Source organism: Astatotilapia calliptera, chromosome 23 (assembly GCF_900246225.1).
Source record: "Astatotilapia calliptera chromosome 23, fAstCal1.2, whole genome shotgun sequence".
Lineage (NCBI taxonomy): Eukaryota > Metazoa > Chordata > Actinopteri > Cichliformes > Cichlidae > Astatotilapia > Astatotilapia calliptera.
This window is the reverse complement of record NC_039323.1, coordinates 18,947,966-18,970,096: the sequence shown is the minus strand read 5'-3', so window position 1 is coordinate 18,970,096 and position 22,131 is coordinate 18,947,966. Positions and strand designations below refer to the sequence as shown.

Genomic DNA, 22,131 nt, shown 5'->3' with positions numbered 1-22,131 from the left:
CCCTTGAGGCCTGAAGTTGGACTCCCCTAGGGTACAGACTAATGCACAGAACTTTAGTTTGTACTTTGTAATTTTTGCTTACCCTTAGTTTGACCACTGACTTAAAAATCTGCAATCTTGTGTTATGATCCTTGGTCTTTCTTTTTCTTTTTTTTTTTAGGCACACTAACATATTTAATGTATCAATAGTTGATTATTTTTTCACAGAGGTTAAAAAATTATTCTTAATATTATTATCCTGATATCACTTCAAAGTTTCCCCCAAGTTCTTATGCTCATCTTAGGCAACCATCTTATAAAAAACTGTTTAAGTTTAATTTTTATTATTTGGGGAACAACGAGACAACTTTTAAAAGAGGAATAGTTTTACAAGTGGAGCTCACTTACTTTTTTCTCCTCCTTATCTTTTCTGTCAATCTTTTCACTAACTCTGCATTTGGATAGGGTCAGTGTCACTACGGGTAGCATGAGGAGATACCTGGAACCTGCAAAGGTTGCACAGATAGTCTAGCCTCTCCAGGATTGCACATCAATATGTGCCATTCCCAAAAGGTTTTCTGTGTCTCCCAGGCGAGTCCCAAGTTCACAGAGAAGATTCCAAGAGTTAGGTAGTTACCTAGGAGAGCTGGACAGGACCCTAGAAGGTCCTTAACCCATCTGCAGGACTGGAATCTGCTCCTTTTTGCAAGGAGAAACAGGATGGAGACTGCTAGTGCCCTAGATAAATAACCTCCACCAGGGCCCTGGAGGGAATGTCTCTGACCAAACAAACAATCAGAAATAGACCTCAGGGCCTGAAATCATCTAGTGGGCCTCACTGCCTGGCACCAAGGACCCAATTGCCATCTGCTACTGGTGCCCTGTTATTTTCAAAGATGGGAGCAGTATCACCCTGAGCACATATGACAAACATGAAGGGGTCTGGAGAAGCTGTGGAGAACATTATGCTGTTTGCAACTTCGTTCAGAATGACCAGTTTGGTGGTGGGTCAGAAATGATCTGCACAACCCTCTACAGGCTAGGCAACTACACCCTGACTACCACAAGGTATCAGGATGAAACTCCTGAACCTGGGTCCTGGGCTCCTCCTTCTGTACGACAATGTCCAGTTTCATGTGGCAAAAGCATGCAGGTAGATCCTGGAGGATGAAGAAATTGATACTATTGACTGGCCCCTGACTTGTTCGACCTAAATCTAATAGAACATCACTGAGACATTATGCTTTGGGGCATCCAGCGTCACCAGATAAGAGTTTGACCATCACTTTGTTTTGTCAACATCAGCTCAAGTGTGAAGCAAGGTGGTAGCACTATGATGATTGCTAATGGTTTAAGTTTTAAAAAAGGCAACATGAATGTGTGAATTTATTACATTTTACATTTTAAATGAAAATCTCAGATACACATATGTCTTTTATATGGAGAGTGATGCAAAGTATTTGTACTTTGGAAGTTCTGACAAAAATGAAGAAAATACTAAAGGCATTGGAATGACAATGGCAAAAAAAGAAGCATGGAGACCTTCAGACAGCAAGTTAATTTAAGTAGATTTTATGTGACCTTTAGCTTATATTCATAAAATTAAGGACTGATTTTAGCTGGTCTACCTCAGAGAATGTTTTCTAGTATTAAAAGCAGAGATGGGCAGTAACGTGTTACTTGTAACTTACTTGTAACGCGTTACTGTAATCCGATTACTTTTTTCAAGTAACGAGTAAAGTAAGGGATTACTATTGCAAAAACGGTAATTAGATTACCGTTACTTTCCTGTAGGAACGCTGCATTACTGCGTTACTAAAACCCTGATTTTTTGCGAGAATGTTTCTGAATTGGACATGTGTGTGCTTAATAGACTGGCAAATTACAGCAGGATTTTCCTATCCTCGGTCAGAAGGCACAGGTGACTTATATGATGAAAGAGAGGGTCCACAGCAATGATAATTAGGGTTCTTTTAATCCAAACATCTCCAGAAGTGAATTCGTGTGAGTATATGTATGTGTGTGTGTGGTTCTGTAAAATAACAGAAATTACAATTAGCAAACAATTAAAGTCAACCAAACTGGTTTAAATAATACAGAAAGGGTTGAACAGAAATGACTAAACACCACCCCCTGGTGGACACAAATGGGCTGCTGCACAGGGATAGACTCCATCTTTACTTTGGGCAGCTCAGTTCACAAGGGTAGCACCATTTTGGTCAAATCAGCGTGAATATACAGTGTCTCGTGGCTACACAAACCGCTGGAAAACTCTATAAAGGCATCACACAATGTAGATAGGCAAGTGTATGATAAGTTACAACCATAGAACAAACAAATACAAGGCACTTACTTATCATTCACGCACACGCACGACACATGTTCAGTACAACAGCCCAGCTAGAACTAAAAATGACAAAAACTGAAATAGTGGAAACTTGTTCGCGGTCTGAGGAGCTCAGCATTTAGTACTTTTTTTTTTTCTTCTTTTTCTCACGTGGTGAGTGATATTCTGTCTATAGTTCATGTTGAATGTTAACATTTGTTTTGGTTCTTTAAATGTTAGGGGTTTAAGAGAATCTGTTAAAAGAAAAGCCTTATTTTTGTACTGCAAAGGTAAAAAATCAAACTGTATTTTTCTACAAGAGACTCATTCATCTGATAGTGATGTATCTTTTTGGTCAAACCAATGGGGTAGCAAAATCCTGTTTAGCCATGGCTCAATGAGGTCGGGGGGTGTAGCAATTTTATTCAATAACTTTCCCGGGGATCTTGTAATACAACGAACTGACTTGAATGGTCATTGGTTGATTGCTGTAATGAGAGTTGAAAGTTTGTTTTTCATTTTAGTCAACGTTTATGGATATAACAATGAAAGTCAGAATAAAATTATGTTAGAAGATATAACTTCAAATATTTTTGAACTTAAAGGTCGATACCCTACAGAATACATTTTAATGGGTGGTGATTGGAATATGACTCCTGATGAATGGACTGATAGATGGCCCTCAAGGACAGGTAGACCACAAAAAAATAACCTAATTATAGAATTTTTGATTAATAACAACTTGACAGATATTTGGAGAGTAAGAAATCCAGAAATTAAGAGCTTTTCCTGGTTTAAACCAAATGGAGCTTGTAAATCTAGAATAGACTATTGGCTAGGAAGTGACATCATTCTTAGCCACACTGTAAAAGTTGCAATGTCAAATGCACCTCTATCTGATCATTGCTTTATTGAACTGTGCTTAGAATCGGAAATTAGACAATCAAATAAAAGAACTTATTGGAAGTTCAATGCCAAACTTTTACAAAATGAAGACTACTGCAACATAGTCAAAAAAATTATAAAAGATATTATGGCTGATCATCTAATTGTAGGATATATCAATAAATGGGAATTCATTAAATTCAAAATTAGAGAATTTAGTATTCAATTCAGTAAAAACATAAGTCAAAAGCAAAGAGAATATGAATCTTTGCTTTTGATCATTCCAAGAAATTACTTATTGCTGTAGTAAAGATGATCTAAATACCCAAGAAAGGAGTAAACTTATGGAGTTGCAAATTAATTAGATCAGCTCTACCTAAATAAAGCAGAAGGAGCTTTTGTGCGTTCACGGGCCAAGTGGATTGAGGAGGGGGAAAGAAATTCTTCATATTTTTTTAATTTAGAAAAGAGCAGACAGAAAAGAAATTTTATATCTTCTCTGTTAATTGATGGCATTGAATGTGACGACCCTAAAATTTTGGAGAATGAAACTTATACATTCTATTCCAATTTATACTCCTCACAGTTCTCCCAAGCAGATTGTGATGTCTTTTTTGATCAAATAGATAATCTGATCCCTAAAATTGATGAATCATTTAAGGAATTATGTGAATCTGACTTCAGAATTGAAGAGTTAGATGCATCTGTTAAGAAAATGGCACTTAATAAATCCCCTGGTCCAGATGGGCTTACAGTTAATTTCTTCCAATTTTTTTGGGAAGACTTACGGGAAATTTTATTCAAAGCTATACTGGCCAGTATTGAAAAGGGAGAATTGATGTCTAGCATGAAACAAGGATTAATTACATTAATTCCTAAACCAAACAAAGATAAACGACAATTGGATAACTTAAGGCCCATAACTTTATTAAATACAGATTATAAAATTTTCTCTAGCTCAGTTGCAACAAGGCTCAAACAAGGGGTTTCAAGTATAATTAGTGAGACACAATCAGGGTTTTTGAAAGACAGGAACATTCATAATAATATCAGATTGGTTTTAGACTTACTGGACTACAATGATCTGATTAGTGATGACAGTTTTATTCTTTTCTTGGACTTTTATAAAGCTTTCGATTCAGTAGAACATCCTTTTATTTTAGAAACACTAACTCGATTTGGATTTGGGGATAAATTTAGGAAGATAATAGATATACTGTATAATGATATAAATAGCTCTGTGTCATTAGGCTATGGCACTGGTAAAAGATTTGGCGTCAAAAGAGGAATTAGGCAAGGGTGTGGAAGCTCTCCGTTGTTGTTCATAATGGTTGTGGAGATGCTCGCAATTCTAATTAAAAACAGCAGCGTTGCCGGAATTGAGATTATGGACAATTCTTTAATAATTAGTCAACTTGCGGATGACACTACTCTTTTCTTAAAAAATGAACATCAGATTCCCCTGGTAAAACAAATAATCACTACATTCTCAAAAGCTTCAGGCTTAAAGTTAAATTTAAATAAATGTGAATTATTGGCATTAAAGGAGTGTAATTCACAATTACTGTACGATATAAAGGTGAAGAAGGAGGTAAAATATTTGGGCATCACAATTTCAAAAGATCACAAAGTCTTAGAAAAAGTAAATATTTTAGATAATGTTGACAAATGTAAGACAATCCTAAATAAGTGGTTACAAAGAGACATCACAATTTTTGGAAGAATATTATTAACCAAAATGGATAGTTTATCTAGATTTATATATCCAGCTTACTCTCTATCAATATCGAATAAAGTTATTAAAACAATTAATAGCTTGAATTTTAATTTTATTTGGAGGAATAAGTGCCATTATATATCTAAAGATGATTTGGTTAAACCATACATTGAAGGCGGTGGAAACGCAATTGATTTTGACATAATGAATGGTGTTTTGAAACTTAAATGGTTAAAATCCTTCCTAAATAATCCACACTCCATTTGGTTTTTTATACCAAGTAAGGTCTTTAACACACTGGGGGGTATCGACTTTCTCCTAAAGTGTGACTTTGAAATTACTAAGCTACCTGCTAAACTCTCTGAATTCCATAAACAGGTCCTTCTTTATTGGAAAATGTTATTTAAACATAATTTCACTCCACATAATAGCCCAATTTGGAACAATAGATATATACTGATGAACAGAAAATCTATTTTTATTCAAGATTGGTTATCAAAAGGTGTTTGGGCAATTGCCCATTTTGTAGATGAGGAAGGACATGTTCTAGGACATCAAGATTTTTGCCAAAAGTTTAATATCCAATGTTCTAAAAGTAAATTTAATCGGGTTATAAAATCCATTCCATTGTCACTTAAAAACATAGTTGTAAATGATATAATATATTCTGACATCTCCCCCAAGTTAAGGCAATTATATATAGATGGTATTCGATTTTGTGATGTTAAATGCAACAATAAGTTTCTTAGATCTTCATTAAGGAGTCTTTATTCTCCAAATTTACTTAGACTTAATTACATATTAAAAGATTTCCAAAGGGAAGAAATTGAAAAAATAAGAACTGATTATATCACCTTCCCTATCCCTCCTAAAGGGAAAGAAGTCCAATTTAAAATCTTGAATAAAATTTACCCGACAAATAGACTCCTTAGTGATAGATTCAAAATAGAAACGGGTAATTGTGTATTTTGTGAAACAGAAGAGGAGGATTTGGACCATCTATTCTTTTTGTGCAATTTTATACAAATATTTTGGTTGGATTTTCATACCTGGCTTTATTCCAGTGGGATTCAAATTACCCCATTTACCTTAAATATGATAATGTTTGGAGTGTTTTTGAAAGAAAAGAAAGCTAATTATGGTGTTAATGTGTTATTAATCTTGTGTAAGTATTTTATACATAAATGTCGCTTTTTTAAGATTAAACCAACACTGGCTCACTGGAAAAACGACCTAAACCTGTTGGTTAAATCTTTGACTTTAGTTAAAAAGAAAAAGGCTGCTTTTTTTGTTTCCTTTGTAGAAGATTTTGATTTAGTGAGTTAATAATCTGTTAATTTATGTGACCCCATCTTTATATTTTATTTTCACTATATATGAAAGTTGCTAATATGTAAGAAATGTTTATTCTCTGAATCTGTAATATATGGTGCATTTTGTTTGTATGTTTATATTACTAATAAAAGAAAAAAAACAAAAACAAAAAAAAAACAAAAACAAAGGATGGGAGGAATGTACCATCTTAGCAGTGGTTAGAGGGGGTCCGTGGAACAGTCTATATACACAAATCACAGGGGTTTTCTACAGTCTCATGACAGTGACGTAAGCAAGTGCGACGTTCGTGACAACAGCTGTGTGCAGATCAACAATGGATAATATATCGAGTGCGGGAGAGAGTATGACCGTGCAGCGTTTAAAGCGTGGAAGTACTGACCTTATTTTAAGTTTGATTCCATAAAAAGTGACAAAAACATTAGCGTCCATCGTGCGTGGGAAGAAAACTTCTTTTTACAGCGAAAAAAAACCCCTAAACTTCCAAGCAAGCACCGAGTGCGCTACGACGTAATGGGAAACTCACAGAGAAACTCGCGGATTCTTCCACTGACTGCTGCGGCACACCTGCACCAGGGACCGCTAGTCTTTGACATTATTTATTTTCTGCTGTGTTTTACTTGCATCTATTTGAAAGAGTGAGTGTAAACAAAAAAATTATTTTACGTGCTGGAATGTGCAGAAAATAGGTTTAAATGTTAAACTAATTTCTTCCAGTCAGAGAATGTTGCATATAATTAAATATTTGCTTGATGCATAAAGTTAAAAGATTAAAACTAATAAAACAAGTTTTAAAAAGAGACTTTTCCATTTGATTACATTTTGTATGATGGATTATGTAGAAAAAGTAGAATTGGGCTGAAAGATCTATCGCTTTATCACCTATTCAGGTTGTAAATCGTGTTTTTAAAAAGTAACTAAGTAACTAAGTAATTAATTACTTTTGAAAAGAAGTAATCAGTAAAGTAACGGGATTACTTTTTTGGGGAAGAAATCAGTTATTAGTTACTGATTACTTTTTTCAAGTAACTTGACCAACACTGATTAAAAGTCAGAAAATGTCAAAAAGTCTACAGATATTTAGATTAAACAAACACGTAAACTATATGTTCTTACTTACCTTGAGAGTTTGCTCAGGCATCCTAGTAATGGTCTTATTCCTTGTTTTGATACTTTTGTCTTTTCCAAGTTCAGCTGTATTTTCCTCTCCTTACTCTGGCTGATTATATAGGACAAAGCATAGCATTGCTGAGGATCGAGAGTCTCCCCACTCAGATCAAGACAGTAGTCCAGTTTATCCAGAAGATAAACACAGGCTTCAGCAGACTGAGACTCATAGAGACACTGACATAAGAACAGCAAGTCTATTTCACAGTCCTCAGTGTCACTACGATCTACAAAGGTGGTCACCAAGTGTTTGAAGAACCAGCCAGATGTTTCTCTGAGCTGCTGAGAAGGAATCAGACTTTCTAGCAAATCAGTGTTTTTATCATTTAACAGTCCACACAAAAAGGGGACTAAGTGTTTCATGTGTTTGATGTTGTCAGTCAGACACTGTTGGACAACACTTCTGGTCCGTTCTGGATCCTTCAAGACCCACAGTGCTGCAAAAAACTCTTGAACAGTGTAGTGGAGAAAGGCACACAAGGGTTTCTTTGCAGTTGAGCTGACTTGAGATACACTCCTGCTCAAAAAAGCTAAATAAGCACAGCTTTCTAATTTGGGCAGTGATTTCAGGTTCACATTTTTTCCTTCTGTTGCACAAAAAGCAGCCTCAGATAAAGACAGTACTGCATCCCATTTAGTGCTTTCATTTTCAGATGTCTTGCCAACATTTCTCTGAATGCAGAAATGGAGGATATTGAGGTATATTTCTGTAACTGTGCAGGGATGTGGAGAGAACTCTGAGCCCTCAAAACTAAAGCAGGCAACCACCATCAGAGCGTACATGGGGACGTGGCACAGAGAGAATAATTCCAAGTTACACAAAACTTTGTTGAAGTGTTCCTCACTCAGATACTTGGATAAGTATTCTCTGATGCCCTGCTCACTGAAGCCTTTCACTTCCACTCTGAGACAGTCCCAACCTAACAGGAAGTCTGCTGACTCCACCTCTGGTCTGCAGGTGATGATGATCTTTGCTTCAGGTAGAAGAGTCTTCTGTATGAGCTTAAACACCACAGAAGTAGAGGGGATATCTGTAACGCCATCAAAAATGATAGTAACATTGTCAGCATTATTCTTTATGTCCTCTAAGACTTTGTCTTTGCCTTCATCTGGTTCATTGAACACACTGAAGAGAAGATCCTCCAGTTTATGGACCTCTGTGATGTTGGGTGTTTCTCTCATATCAAAGTAGAACATGTAATCTAGATCCTTGTTGTCTTTCTCTGACCATAGTTTCAACATCTGATGGACCACAGCCGTTTTCCCAGTTCCAGGTTTTCCTACCAAAAGGATTTTTCTTTCATACGTTTTCAGCAGTTCACTGGGGGAAGTTTCCTGTTTGTCCTCAGGTATGTAGGCCTTTAGTTTTTTAGTGCGAACCTTCCTGCTTTTTTTGATCTTTGACTTTTTTATTTTGGATGGTGAAGCCTGTCCTTGTGTGTCTAACACAAGTGAAGTGTACGACAAAGATGTCTCCTTGTTGAACAGGACTGCTTTACTTTGGATCCATGATCTTTCTGAAATCTTTTGAGTTTCTGATTTCAGCTTTTGCTGGTATCTGTGGCACGGGCTGGGCCCTGAAAGAAAGGAGAAATTAATTAAAAAGTAATTTAGTGATTTAACTCATGTGTCACTGAACAACACTGCATTTTAAATGAGTGTGATCACATTAAAACATGCCACGGACTTCAGTTTGTTTAAAAATACCTTGTAAATACGTTACATCCATGTTGGTGTCCTCCTTGAAGGAAAAGCAGCTGATCCAGTAGTTCAGGTCAAATTCGTCTTTCAAAGAAGAGTCTGTCTCTGTATTTTCCAAAACAGACTGAGCTTTCTGTGGATCTCTTTATTATGTCAATAATCCTGAGAAACTCATAGCAAGCTGCTTCCCCCTTTTTGATGACAGAGTCCACAGTTCTTCTCCTTTTGTCAAAGTCGCCACCATCTGTCCTTATTTTACTGACTTCTTCCTCTGAGAAAACTCCTCTCTGGTACAGATTCTCCACAATCACAGCAGTGAGCCTCTTTAATGTTCTCACCAGGTTGAGTCTGGCCCTCCTGACAAACTCCACTGCTGACTGAGATGTACAAGCTATGTTTCCTTTATTTCCTGGATTTCAGTAACTTCTGTTGAAAAAATAAATAAATATGAATTTAAACAAAATATATTTCACTTCAAAGATTCAGACTATTAAATATAAAGCATGCCAAAAGAAATAGACTTGATCTCCACCCAACACTAATTTATCTTAGATTGACGTCCCACTGATCACATCCTGTGTCAAACAAGCTGGTTTAAAGGAGGGGGGGGGGGGGGGGGGGGGGGGACTAAAACTGCATTTAAAACAAACAAACACACACACACACACACACACACACACACCTGCTTAATTTTAAATTATTAATTAAGAACGACTGCAGAATTTTCTTTTCCACAGTTTTATTTGATGCTTAATTATTGAGCCACAGTTTTATTTTTGATGTTGCTTTTGATCCTAGCACTGCTCGGCTTTGTTTTAAATTGATGTGTCAAGTGTATTTATAATTTATCCTCAGGTTTTGACTTTTTTCCCCTGTGTCTATTGATTTTATATTCTTTGTTCATTGCATGTTTTTTTTTTTTTTTGCAAATAAACTTGCAACTCTGGTTTTTAAAGTGCTATGCATTTTCCCATTTTACATCCTCACTACTTACTCAGCACACTGCGAGTCTTAGTGACTTGAGTAGTAATCTCTTTAAACGATTATTTATTAATTCACTCATTTATTTGTTCTGGACTGTTAACAGCTCAGCCATTCTTCAGCAAGATCTACACTGATGTTGGAAACTTACTCCAAATCTATGCCATACATATTTTTTTTTAATGAACCATATTCATCGCAACTGTTTTTTAAACCTTTTATGCTTTAAGCTGAATTTATATTAACTCCATTTTACAATCAGCCAGTTAAGAATATCTGGTTTCTTAAAAGATTCAAGATTCTTTATTTGTCACATGCATAGTTATACGAGTACAACACGCAGTGAAATGAAATGTTTCCTGAAATGCTCTTCAACTATGCATAAAGAGGACATTATATACAGTAAGTAGTGAATTATATACATTAAGTTCTGGTTTAGGACTTGGATGGCCTGAGGGTAGAAGCTCCTCTTGAGCCTCCCCGTTTTTGCTCGGATGGTGCAGACGGAATCTTCTGCCTGATTGCAGAAGTTGGAACAGTTTGTTGCTGGGATGGGATGGGTCCTTTAATATCTGAACTGCTCTGGACCAACATCTCCTGGTGTAAATGTCTTGTAGGGATGGGAGAGCATTGCCGCATTGATCACTCTCTGAAGAACTTTTTGGTCCTTAACACAGCTATTCACATACCAGGATGTGATCGTCTGTGTGAGGATGCTCTCCACAGTACCTGCATAGAAAATCCTGTAGATCACTGGAGAGACCCCGAACTTCCTCAGTTGTCAAAGATGGTACAGGCGCTGCCTAGCCTTTTTGGACTGGACCTGAAAGGTAATGGAGAAATGGTAAATGGTAAATGGCCTGTATTTGTATAGCGCTTTACTAGTCCCTAAGGACCCCAAAGCGCTTTACACAGTCATCCACCCATTCACACACACACTGGTGATAGCAAGCTACATTGTAGCCACAGCCACCCTGGGGCGCACTGACAGAGGTGAGGCTGCCGGACACTGGCGCCACCGGGCCCTCTGACCACCACCAGTAGGCAACGGGTGAAGTGTCTTGCCCAAGGACACAACGACCGAGACTGTCCAAGCCGGGGCTCGAACCAGCAACCTTCCGATTACAAGGCGAACTCCCAACTCTTGAGCCACCATCGAGAAGATGAGAGTTCTGTAAGTTAGGTACATGTAAACAGTTGTGCCTGAAACAAGTGACTACAAGGCTTTAGTAAACGAGAAGCAGCTATACTCCCCGTGTGTGGTTCAGTGATTCCATTTTTGTTTTTTGAAGATGCAACATTATTTTGGCGATGAGGACATTTAGGGGGAAGGAAGTGGGCAATCGGACACACACACAAAAAAAGAACAAAGTGATGGGAGTCAGCTACAGATTTCGCTAGCTTTCAATGAATGCAAGAGTTTTCCACTGAAAATAGAAGGCAGTAATTTGAAGCGGAAAATGGCTATAATTGGCATGGTAGTAGCGTTCGATCCAAAGAATCAGACTTGGGATGAGCATATGGAAATACTCAAGCAGTTTTTCCACAGCTAACTGGATCAAGCAGAAAAGCAAAGAGCTATATTAATAAGTGTCGTCGGAGCAGCGACCTACAGCTTGATGTGAAATCTTCTCAGCCTGGCCAAGCTGAAAGACAAAACCTTCCAAGAGCTGGTACTTCTGAAGAAAAATCCCTTTGATCCAGAGCCCAGTGAAACTGTGCAAAGGTATAAATTCGACGATCGCTTCCGCAAGCCATATGAAACTGTCATAGAATATGTAGCGGAGCTGCGTCACCTGGCACAAGATTGTAACTGTGGCAACACATGTTGAGAGATAGGATTGTCTGCAGAATTAGGGATGATTGAATTCAGAGTGTCTCTTGGCATAGAGATGCAAATATGCGGCTTTTCAGGGGTCTTGTCTTGACGAAGTTTACCATGCACACAACATCATCCAACACAGGAGCTAGGTCTGCTGGTAAAGTCTTGGTAACGAGCGCCTCATGCTGCAGAAAACAGTACGTAACAATAACATCTGGGTGTACCGCTTTCACTCTGCTAACGAAACCTTTGGTGCACCCAACCACAGTTGCTGCTCCATCAATGCAGACACTCAGTTTTTCCACTTAATTCCTCCTTGTTCAAGATATTCAGGTGTAACCCAAAAACTTTCCTCTCCTGTTGTTTTTTCTGGTAGTACCTTGCAAAATAGAAAGTCTTCTCTGATAGAGTCTCCATCCACAAAACACACATTGGCCAAGAGTTGGAAATGTCCACTTATGTCCGTAGACTCAACAAGTTGCACTGCAAACTTCTCCAAAACCAAACTTTCAATGTCTGCAGACATGTCATCGATACGTCTGGCAATTGTGTTATCTGAGAGCGGGACTCTGGCTATTTCTTTAACTGCATCAGGGTCAAGCATCTCACTCACAATTGCTTTGCAGGTAGGTAGGATTAAAGTCTCTGCTACTGTGTGTCGTTTTTTGGATTTGGCTATAAGTTCAGCTACTAAGTAGCTAGCTTTGAGAGCTCTTTCAGACACCTTTGTGTTTTTTTCTCATTAAAGTTAGCCATTTCTCAGTGTCTTCACACAGGCGAACAAAATAGTCTGTGTTCTTCTTTTGAAGTGGGGAATGTTTTGTGTGGAGATAACGTTAAAGCTTGCATGGGACCATTACACTGTTTGAGAGCTTTTCCTCACACACCAAACATAACGGAGTCGGTGCAGTCAGATCTCCAGTGAAAGTAAATCGAAACGAAAGATAACTTTTGCTGTATTGCTTCAAGCTCACCGATTTAGCTTTCTTGTGACTACCACTCATACTAGGCTCTTCTGAGTTACAAATTTTGTCCAGGGCCCAGTTCGGAGTTTGCAGGATTTTTTTTCAAATATTTATCCATCTTTGTTGTACGTCTTGCAACTGCCACGTACCACACGCATCACTATTTCTATTGTCTTAACTTAACAAGGTCATATTGTGCTACTCACTGCCACCCACTGGCATGAAAGAGTAATTACTCTACCAGTCACTGCATTGAAAGCACAGATGCCCAACAACAATTTTATTATTTGCAGTGTTATGTGCGTGTGTTGTTTGTTTCTGAATGAATGTATGGGGGCTCGGCTGTGACTGGTGGACGGAAGGAACGGCTTGATGTAACTGGCTCCCGTTGTGGATGTAATCAATAAAAGGACGACAGAAGAAACTGTGGAAAACTTCCCGTGCACTTCCCTCAGGTCCAGACGGAGCAGCCGCAGCCATAGCTAATTAGTTAAATTCGGGAATGTGTGTGAAGTGTGGAGCAAGTAGGGTGAGCTGCCAATTATTTTGGGAAGCTTTATTTTCTCCTGTGTTGTTAGACCAGGGAGGTCAGACTGTGTCATTTCTTTTGTTGTTTTCTTGAAGAGGTCAAAGGGGAACCGAAGTTTAGGTTGGGTTTTGTTTGTTGTGTTGGCCTGAAATCATACACTCCCACTATCGTTGTACTGAGTGCCATTGCCGTAAATAAATTATTGTTAAAAGCCCGATGATGCAGCTGTGTCTGTTTGGGCATGGGAAGTCACGGGACACCCCGCTCTCGTTACGGTCATTCCGAGCCAGATCGTAACATGATTTGGGGGCTCATCCGTTTTGTCTTGTTTTTTGGCTGGTTTTGTGGTCTGTAGTTTGTTGTCAGCCTATCTTTCATGCGTGTGGAGGGGAAGTGAAGGATGAATGTTTGAGGATGGAGTTTTCTTTAGATGATTTTGTTACCTTGCCTTCCTGGGATAAGATAGAGCAGATCGGACTATCCACTCTGTGTTGATCTGCCTGCAGCAAGACTGCCCCCGCTGCAGTTGCGCTGGCGTCAACCTCCAACTTAAAAGGAGATACAAAGTTAGGTGCTGCTAAAACTGGGGCACTGCACAATAAAGTCTTCACCGACTTAAAAGCAGTTTGGCACGCCGTAGTCCATATGAAGGGTTTGGTCGGGCTGACCAGGTCAGTCAGGGGAGCGACTACGGAGGTAAAATTTTTACAGAAACCTCGGTAGTAGCCACACATTCCTAAGAAGCGGCGTAACGCCCTCCTTGTTTGTGGAATCGGAAACAAAATAATACCCTCTACCTTCGCGGTCACGGGGCACACTCGCCCTTGACCCACCTGCTTTCCAAGGTAGGTGATGGTTGCTTTTCAAACTCACATTTGGTCATATTTACGGTGAGCAATGTTTCCTCAAAACATTTAAAAACAGTTAAGAGGGTTTGGAGATGATCACTCCAGGAAGCAGAATATATGACCACATCATCTAAGTAGGCATCAGAGTTAGGTACCCCGACCAAAACCTTAGGCATCAGGTGCTGAAATCTGGCACATTACGCAAGCCGAAGGGCATCACTGTATACTGAAGGAAGTGATCAGGGTAATGAATGTTGAGATCTCAGACGCTCTAGCAGTTAAAAGAACCTGCCAGTCTCCCTTTCATCAATCCAATTTGGTCACATAAGTAGCGGATCCAACCTGATCAACACAGTCATCCATCCAAGGTAATGGGAAAGAGTCGGCTTTAGTGGCCGCATTTACCTTTCGATAATCCGTACAGAATCGAGGAGTATTGTCAGACTTTGGCACTAACACACATGGAGAGCTCCATGCGCTAGCACTTGGAACGGCTAAGCCGTGCTCTCGGAGAGAATTGACTTCTCTCTGCATTATTTCCCTTTGCGTCATCGCTCCCAGATAATCCATTATCCGACAGTTTGTAAGCGGGGAGGATGGCAACAGCGCACACCGGAGGCGCTGTTGTATTTTGTTCAAGTGGATAGAACAGTTTCAATATATTCACATTACAAACTCTGGTTTTTCGCCGCCGAGCTAGAGTGCGAATCACATAGTTGTTATTGTCGAGTTTACGTTCAACACTGTAAGGACCAGCAAACTGCGTTAGTAAACTGGACACCACCACAGGCAATGACATGAACACTTTGGCCCCTGGTTGAAAACTTCTATCCACAGATTTTTTGTCAAATCGAGATTTCATTTTAGTTTGCACTTGCTTCAGGTTTTCCCCGGCTATTTGCCACGCTAGCCGATGTCTATCTTGAAGCTGACTCACGTAGTTAAGAACACTACACTGCTCGTCCGGGGTCTCCGCCACTTTTCCCTCAGAAGTCGGAGAGGGCCTCGGACCACATGTCCGAAAACAGCGGGACTGCTGTTTAGCCTCTCTAATGGCAAACAACAATAGGGGCAACCCCCATCCCACTCTTTACCAGACTCTAAACAGACTCTTACTTATGTAACATAACTTTGAGAGTTTGGTGGAACCTTTCCAAAGCACCTTGACTCTCGGGGTGATATGGGATAGATGTAACATGCTTGGCATGTAGTTCTTTAACAACCTGTGCAAAGACTTTAGACATAAAGTTGGTGCCTTGGTCTGTTTGAATGATTTTTGGCAACCCAAACATAGAAATAATTTGATCAAAGCCTTAATTACTGCTTTGGCTTTCACCGTACGGAACGGAATGGCCTCCAGAAATCTCGTTGCTGAGCACATTACAGTGAGAATATACTGATGACCGGCTTTTGTTTTCGGCAACGGTCCCACACAGTCTAGTATTACTTTTTCAAAAGGTTCACCCATTACTGGAATAGGAGATAATGGCACAGGCAGAATGGGCTTATTGGGTTTGCCCACCAACTTGCAGGTGGCACAAGACCAACAGTAATCAGCTACATGTTAAATCAGGCCAAAAGAAGTTGTGCAGCACTCGGTAATAAGTTTTATTTATTCCGAGATGCCCAGCCATGCCGGCGTCATGTGCTAAGCTTAGCACCTGATCACGATGCTGGGATGGTACCACCACCTGTGTAACACTCAATGTTTCATGCTGATCTGAGGACCGCCGCCTCATTAACACGCCATCCTGCAGGAAAAAATGAGGAAGGATGCTTTCCCCAGCAGTGACAGCGGCTGCAAAACAGGAACTCAAAGACTTGTCATTTTTCTGAGCGCTTACCAAAGCTTCTTTATTCACATCTCCGCCCAATTCCGGCATTAGATTTATCAAACTGCGTTTCTGTTTCATACGGTCTTTCTCCCCTACAAAAGGCTTTTGCTCCATAGCCACAAACGTATCTGCGATACTAACGACATCAGCAAATGTGTGCGCCCGCGTAACAGTGCAAACGGGAAACACTGTCGCTTTCAGATCAATAACATCTGAGGTGGTAGCAACAGGGGTATCCATCACTTCAGGCGGTGGAAAAACTTTCCCTCCAGCCTAATCATTGCCCAAAATAAACGACACACCTTTAAACGGCAACTGTTGTCTTACGGCGACATACCCGGTGGAGTGGTGCACAAAGAACACTCATTTCAATTCCCCACACCAACACATCTGTGTGGTAGGCGGTTTTATCCGACAGTGGCAACACATCATCTAACATAAAAGACTGATGTGCCCCGATGTCTCGGAGAATAGTGATAGGAACCCTGTCCTTCTCTTCTCCTGTCACCGAAACGAAGCCTTGGGAAAGGAATGTTTTAAAACGTGACTCTACCTCCATCTCTGGGTTACACCCCTGTGTTCGATCAGGACATATAGGTGGGGAAACTACTTTAATGAGCCCCACGGGTCCCTTAGACCCTCTGCGCTGCTCTTTCTTCCACAGCGCAGGACAACGGGCAATCAGGTGACCAGACTCATGGCAATAAAAACATTCCCGCCTTCAGTTTCCTCCTGTCTCGCCTTTCGGGCCTGTTTAGGAGTTTTTATTCCCTTTTCCTGCCTTCCCCTCACTTCTCGTGCTACCCCAGCTGGGAAAATGGTTTTATGTGTGAGGGGAAATTCGTCCGCTAAAACTGCTGCTTTCGCCAGGGACGTCACCTTCTGTTCATTTAAATAAACAACTAACTGATCAGGGAGACGCTTTTTAAATTATTCTCCAAGAAGCACTTCCTTTAATCCTTCAATATCCTTCACTTTGCTTGCTTGCATCCAGCGTTCAAAGAAGTGACGTTTCTCACGGGCAAATTCCACAAAAATTTGATCAGCGGTCTTTTCACTTTTACAAAATTTCTGACGGTAAGCCTCGTATGAACTATACGTGTGCAGAATGGATTTTTTCACAATATCATATTGGAGGCTGTCGTTAACGGAAAGGCTAGTACATACTTCTGGAGCCTTGCCGATTAACTTACACCGGAGTAGCAGCGCCCAAAACTCCTTAGGCCAATTCAATGTGGCTGCTATACGCTCAAAAGCGCTGAAATAAGAATCAACCTCAGCCTCCCGAAACGGAGGGACTAGTGTAACATGCTTGGTGATGTCAAAGCCTGTTGAAGTAACTGTGTCTGTTTGGGCAAAGTAATTATTAAATTGCATTTTTTATTTAATTGAAATGAAATAATTTCCCATGGCACACCTAACGATCTCTCACGGCACACCTATGTGCAGCGGCACAGTGGTTGGGAAACACTGGTTTATTGGTCTGAGTATGGAAGACTATTGATGTTTGTTTATGGTTAAGTGCGGGCAAGTGCTGGTTGTAAAACATTATTGTCTACTGGACTTACCGGTAAGTTCTAATGGAGATTGACCATTTGATTGAACACTTTTTTGAAAGCAGTATCCTTTAAGCTTGTGTGTAGAGTGGTTAAAACAGATAACATAATTTAAGCATTTTAAAAATACACAAGTGAATATTGTACTACAAAGCTTATACAGTGCTATTGATGTGTTTGTAGTTGTGATAGAAATGAATGTTTTATTTTTATTTAATGAAATAAATGTTTAAATTAGGGCAGGATATTTTAATAAGGGTTTGACTGCTCACAATATTCACAGATGTGTGATAACAAACATGGTTTTGTATCTTTTGGTTTGTATTTAAAGGTTTTCCACCTGTTTTTTATGACTGTATTAATTGATCATTATTATTAGTAGTAGTAGTAGTAGTAGTAGTAGTAGTATCATTATAAACTTCTCGGTGAGGTACAGTGTCTACTGTAATTTTACAATAACACAGGTCTGCAAAAAATAAATAAATACATTTTTGCTGCATGGGATATTTTTGGTAAGTTTGATGTATTTTTAGGGTGCTGAATCCAAAAATGATCTCCATTTCCCTCCATCACCTACAGTTTTTTGCAAAACAAGCGGAGTTGACATTTAGGAAAAAAAAAAAAAAAAAAAAAAAAAGCACAAAAGCGATTAAAGAAAATCAATATTTGGTTACAATTAACTATGCATTTTTTTTCTTAGACTCCTTACCTTTCGCTATGGACACAATAAATCATTAAGTCATTATTGGATATGTTTTGTTTGGGTTTTTTTTTTTTACTCAAGTATAGGATAACAGGTTTCAGTTTTAAAAAGGAAACTGTACGCTTAATTACACTAAAACATGAGTTTTGCAAGAACGAGATGGAATTTTTAAAATATTCTTCCTGGTTTCAGTGAGTAAAAATCTATAAGAAACAGTCAGAAAGTCCTATGCAGTTTTTCGGTTGCAGACCTGTGTAATCTTTCCCTTGAGTAGTCTAATATGGCTGACGCATCGCTAGGATAAAGGGCGGCAACATGACCTATATATAAAAAAACACAAAAAAAAAAACAAAAAAAACAAAACAAAAACCATAAATCACATAAGTTACAGTCGGAACACTTGTGTCTCTCTTTAAACGTTTACAGATCAGTTCATGGTTTCTATGTCGGCGCGAAAAAGTGTATGCAAATGATTACCGTGTAACATTAAAGTCACATGTCCTAAACATATACGAAGTTTATAGTTTAGGACGATGTTCAGTTATGAAACACAGACTCGATGTAACGGCGGGAGTCTGAGCTCAAAACATCTTTAAAACAAGTCATAACATACCTGAGCAGCAACACAGAGCCTCACAGCTGAAGACACTTTCATTTAAAATAAACACTTCCTGTAGTTTCGCCTCAGCTCTTTTTGTAGCTGCTGCTAGTGTCCACACGATGGCGCCATTGTAGTAGCAGAAAGATGAAACAAACCACTTCTGTGGACGTTGGAAAAATGTTTTTATTGAGAAAGGGAACATATTAAATTATTTCAATAAAATTAAAAAGCATTCTATAAATACACTAACAACAATAAATACCATGATATACACAAGGACCCAAATGTGAAGAATGTAGTCAAAAGCTTTACTTTTCACTGTGAGGTTTCACCAATACAAACATCGAGCAGATGGAAAATAAGTACCAACAAAATATCAAGGTTCACTTTGAAAGCAAACTCAGTAAAATAAATAAATAAATAAATAAATAAATAAATAATAATAATAATAATAATAATAATAATAATAATAATCTGAAACTGTAATTTCTTTTAAATTTCCCACTTATGGACATTTCCTCAATAACTGCACTGATTTTTTCCCCCATGTTGATCTGACCTTTTCCTCCATAATAATCACAACAAACTGGACACTAGTCCAAGCAAAGAAAGATCAATAGATTTAGGACAGAATGAGGAAGGACTGCAGGAAAGTTAACAAGTAGGGGAGAGCGGGGTAAGTTGTCACACGGGTAAGTTGTCACACTGTTCATAACTCCAACACTAGAGGCTCTATCTCAAAAATGAAATAGCCACTTTGTGTGACTTCTTCTTCTATAGTCAACCTCCTGTTCACATGTGGTCAAGACTGCTCTAATCTGAGGTGAGCACATCTTTTTTATTTTTTTGACCTAAAAGGAAAAATAAATCACTTTAAATTTTCTTCAGTACAACTTTGTTAGGTATAGATGTTACAAATTATTATTTTACACAAAATAGAGGAGACATTAACGTGTCTTTTGATACTTCAGCTGATGTGCTATGTTGAGCTAACCCTGACATTTAGCCAAAATTAGCATAAATGTCAGTTTGGGGCAAGTTGTCTCATTAACTTTGGGGCAAGTCGTCACATGTGACAACTTGCCCCAGTACAAATAAATGCTCCAAAAAGTTGTGATATTGTAATTCATTTGTATTTGTAATAAGGTTTTTGAAGAAAGGAAGGAGAGGCAGGAATTAAGGAAGGAAGGAAGAAAGTAAGATGGTTCGAAATTATCAAGGAAAGACAGAGCGTGGCAGAACACCACCTGACATTATGTTAAAGGCAGTCAGGCAGGTAAAGATGCAGAACAAATCAATCAGAAGTACAGCAAAGGATTTTGACATAAATTACCGTACTCTAACTCGGTATTGTCAAAAGATTACCAGAGAAGAAATTGAAAGTCAGACAGCCATGCCAACAACAATGGTTGGTTATACAACGCCAAGGAAGATTTTTTCCCCTGATTTGGAAAAGCAGCTTGTTGAGTATATTACTAGGTCAGCTGACATTTATTTTGGTCTGTCACCAAGTGAGGTCAGAAAGCTTGCCTACCAGTTTGCTGTGGCACACGAACTGAAGTTTGTGCCTTTGTGGGCAGAAAAAGAAAAGGCCAGCAATGAGTGGTTTACAGGCTTTTTAAAGCGGCATACAACATTGTCACTGAGAAAGCCAGAAGCAACTAGCCTTGCCAGGGCAAGTAGCTTCAACAGAGAGAATGTCAATGCTTTCTTTGACAACTTAGAGAAAGTGTTATGCAAATATGAGTTTGGACCAGGAGACATTTGGAATGTTGATGAAACTGGGGTCACCACTGTACATAAACCAGACAAAGTGTTGGCCAGACGTGGATTCAAACAAGTAGGGTCATTGACCTCTGCTGAAAGGGGAACCCTTGTCACACTGGCCTGTGCTGTCTCAGCCATAGGGAATAGTTTACCTCCATACTTTATTTTCCCGCGTGTCCACTTCCATGACCATTTCCTGATCAACGGGCCACCCGGCAGCAAAGGAGGGGCAAATTCCTCTGGATGGATGAAAGACACACACTTTGTTGAATTCTTGCAACATTTCAATGAACATACAAAGTGTTCAAAGGAGAAGCCCTGTTTACTCCTTTTGGACAACCACGAGTCTCATCTGTCCATTGATGGACTCAATTATGCCAAAGCAAATGGCATAATCATGCTGTCATTCCCACCCCACTGCTCACATCGGCTCCAACCATTAGACAGGTCTGTCTACGGGCCACTAAAGAGGCACATCAACAGCACATGTGATGCCTGGATGAGGAACAACCCTGGGAAGACAATGTCTATTTATGACATTCCTGGGATTGTGGCAATTGCATATCCTCTGGCTGCAACCCCATTGAACATTCAGGCTGGTTTTAGGGTGGCTGGGATTCAACCTTACAACAGAAATGTATTTCTGGAAGCCGAGTTTGCACCATCCTACGTCACAGATCGCCCTATTCCGGACCCTGCCCTGCCAGGCCCCAGCACCAACTCTGCACTGCCAGGCCCCAGCACTACCTCTGCACTGCCAGGCCCCAGCACCAACTCTGCACTGCTAGGCCCCAGCACCAACTCTGAACTGCCAAGCTCCAGCACCATCTCTATCACGAGCTCACCCTTACCCAGCACTGCAATTACTGACAGGGGACTACCAACTCCAGAGGACATCCGGCCATATCCAAAAGCTGGCTGCCGAAAACCATCCAGCAAAGGAAGAAAACGACGCAAATCAGCAATTCTAACCGACACAACGCAGCTAAAAGAAGAAAAATAATTCAAGAGTCATCATCAGATGATGAAGAGTGCTTCTGCCTTGTCTGTGTGGAGCCATTTTCAAACAGTCGTCCAAAAGAGACCTGGGTAAAATGCGTAAAATGCAACAAATGGGCCCATGATGCTTGCACCTCAGGCCAGGCAATTTATGTGTGCCAGAATTGTGACTCTGAAGTTGAGTCTGATTAATCAGAAATAGGGCATCTGTTTTGTTCAGAGGATAAACATGTTAAGTAAAGCAAGTTATTTGCAGCATTCCATTCAGTTATGATGGATTTATGTGCAAGCCAGAGAACATTTGAGTTTAAAGTTCAAACTAAAGTTTTCTTTCTACTTAATGTTTTGATTAAAATGTGTATTGGATTGAAATAATTGTTTTTTTTCCAAATTCTCTTGGCATAATTGTTCAAATTTC

At 39.4% G+C, this 22,131-nt stretch overlaps 1 protein-coding gene across 1 annotated transcript in view; it reads right to left on the bottom strand.

Annotated features, from left to right (window-relative positions):
- LOC113015912 (uncharacterized) overlaps positions 1-21,611 on the bottom strand; it is a 68,068-nt gene extending 46,457 nt beyond the window's left edge. Inside the window, 4 exon segments of the mRNA XM_026158284.1 lie at positions 7,360-8,983; positions 9,114-9,241; positions 9,243-9,516; positions 21,419-21,611. Coding sequence (XP_026014069.1) covers positions 7,360-8,983; positions 9,114-9,241; positions 9,243-9,516; positions 21,419-21,611 — 2,219 coding nt within the window.
- Positions 21,612-22,131: the final 520 nt, after the last annotated feature.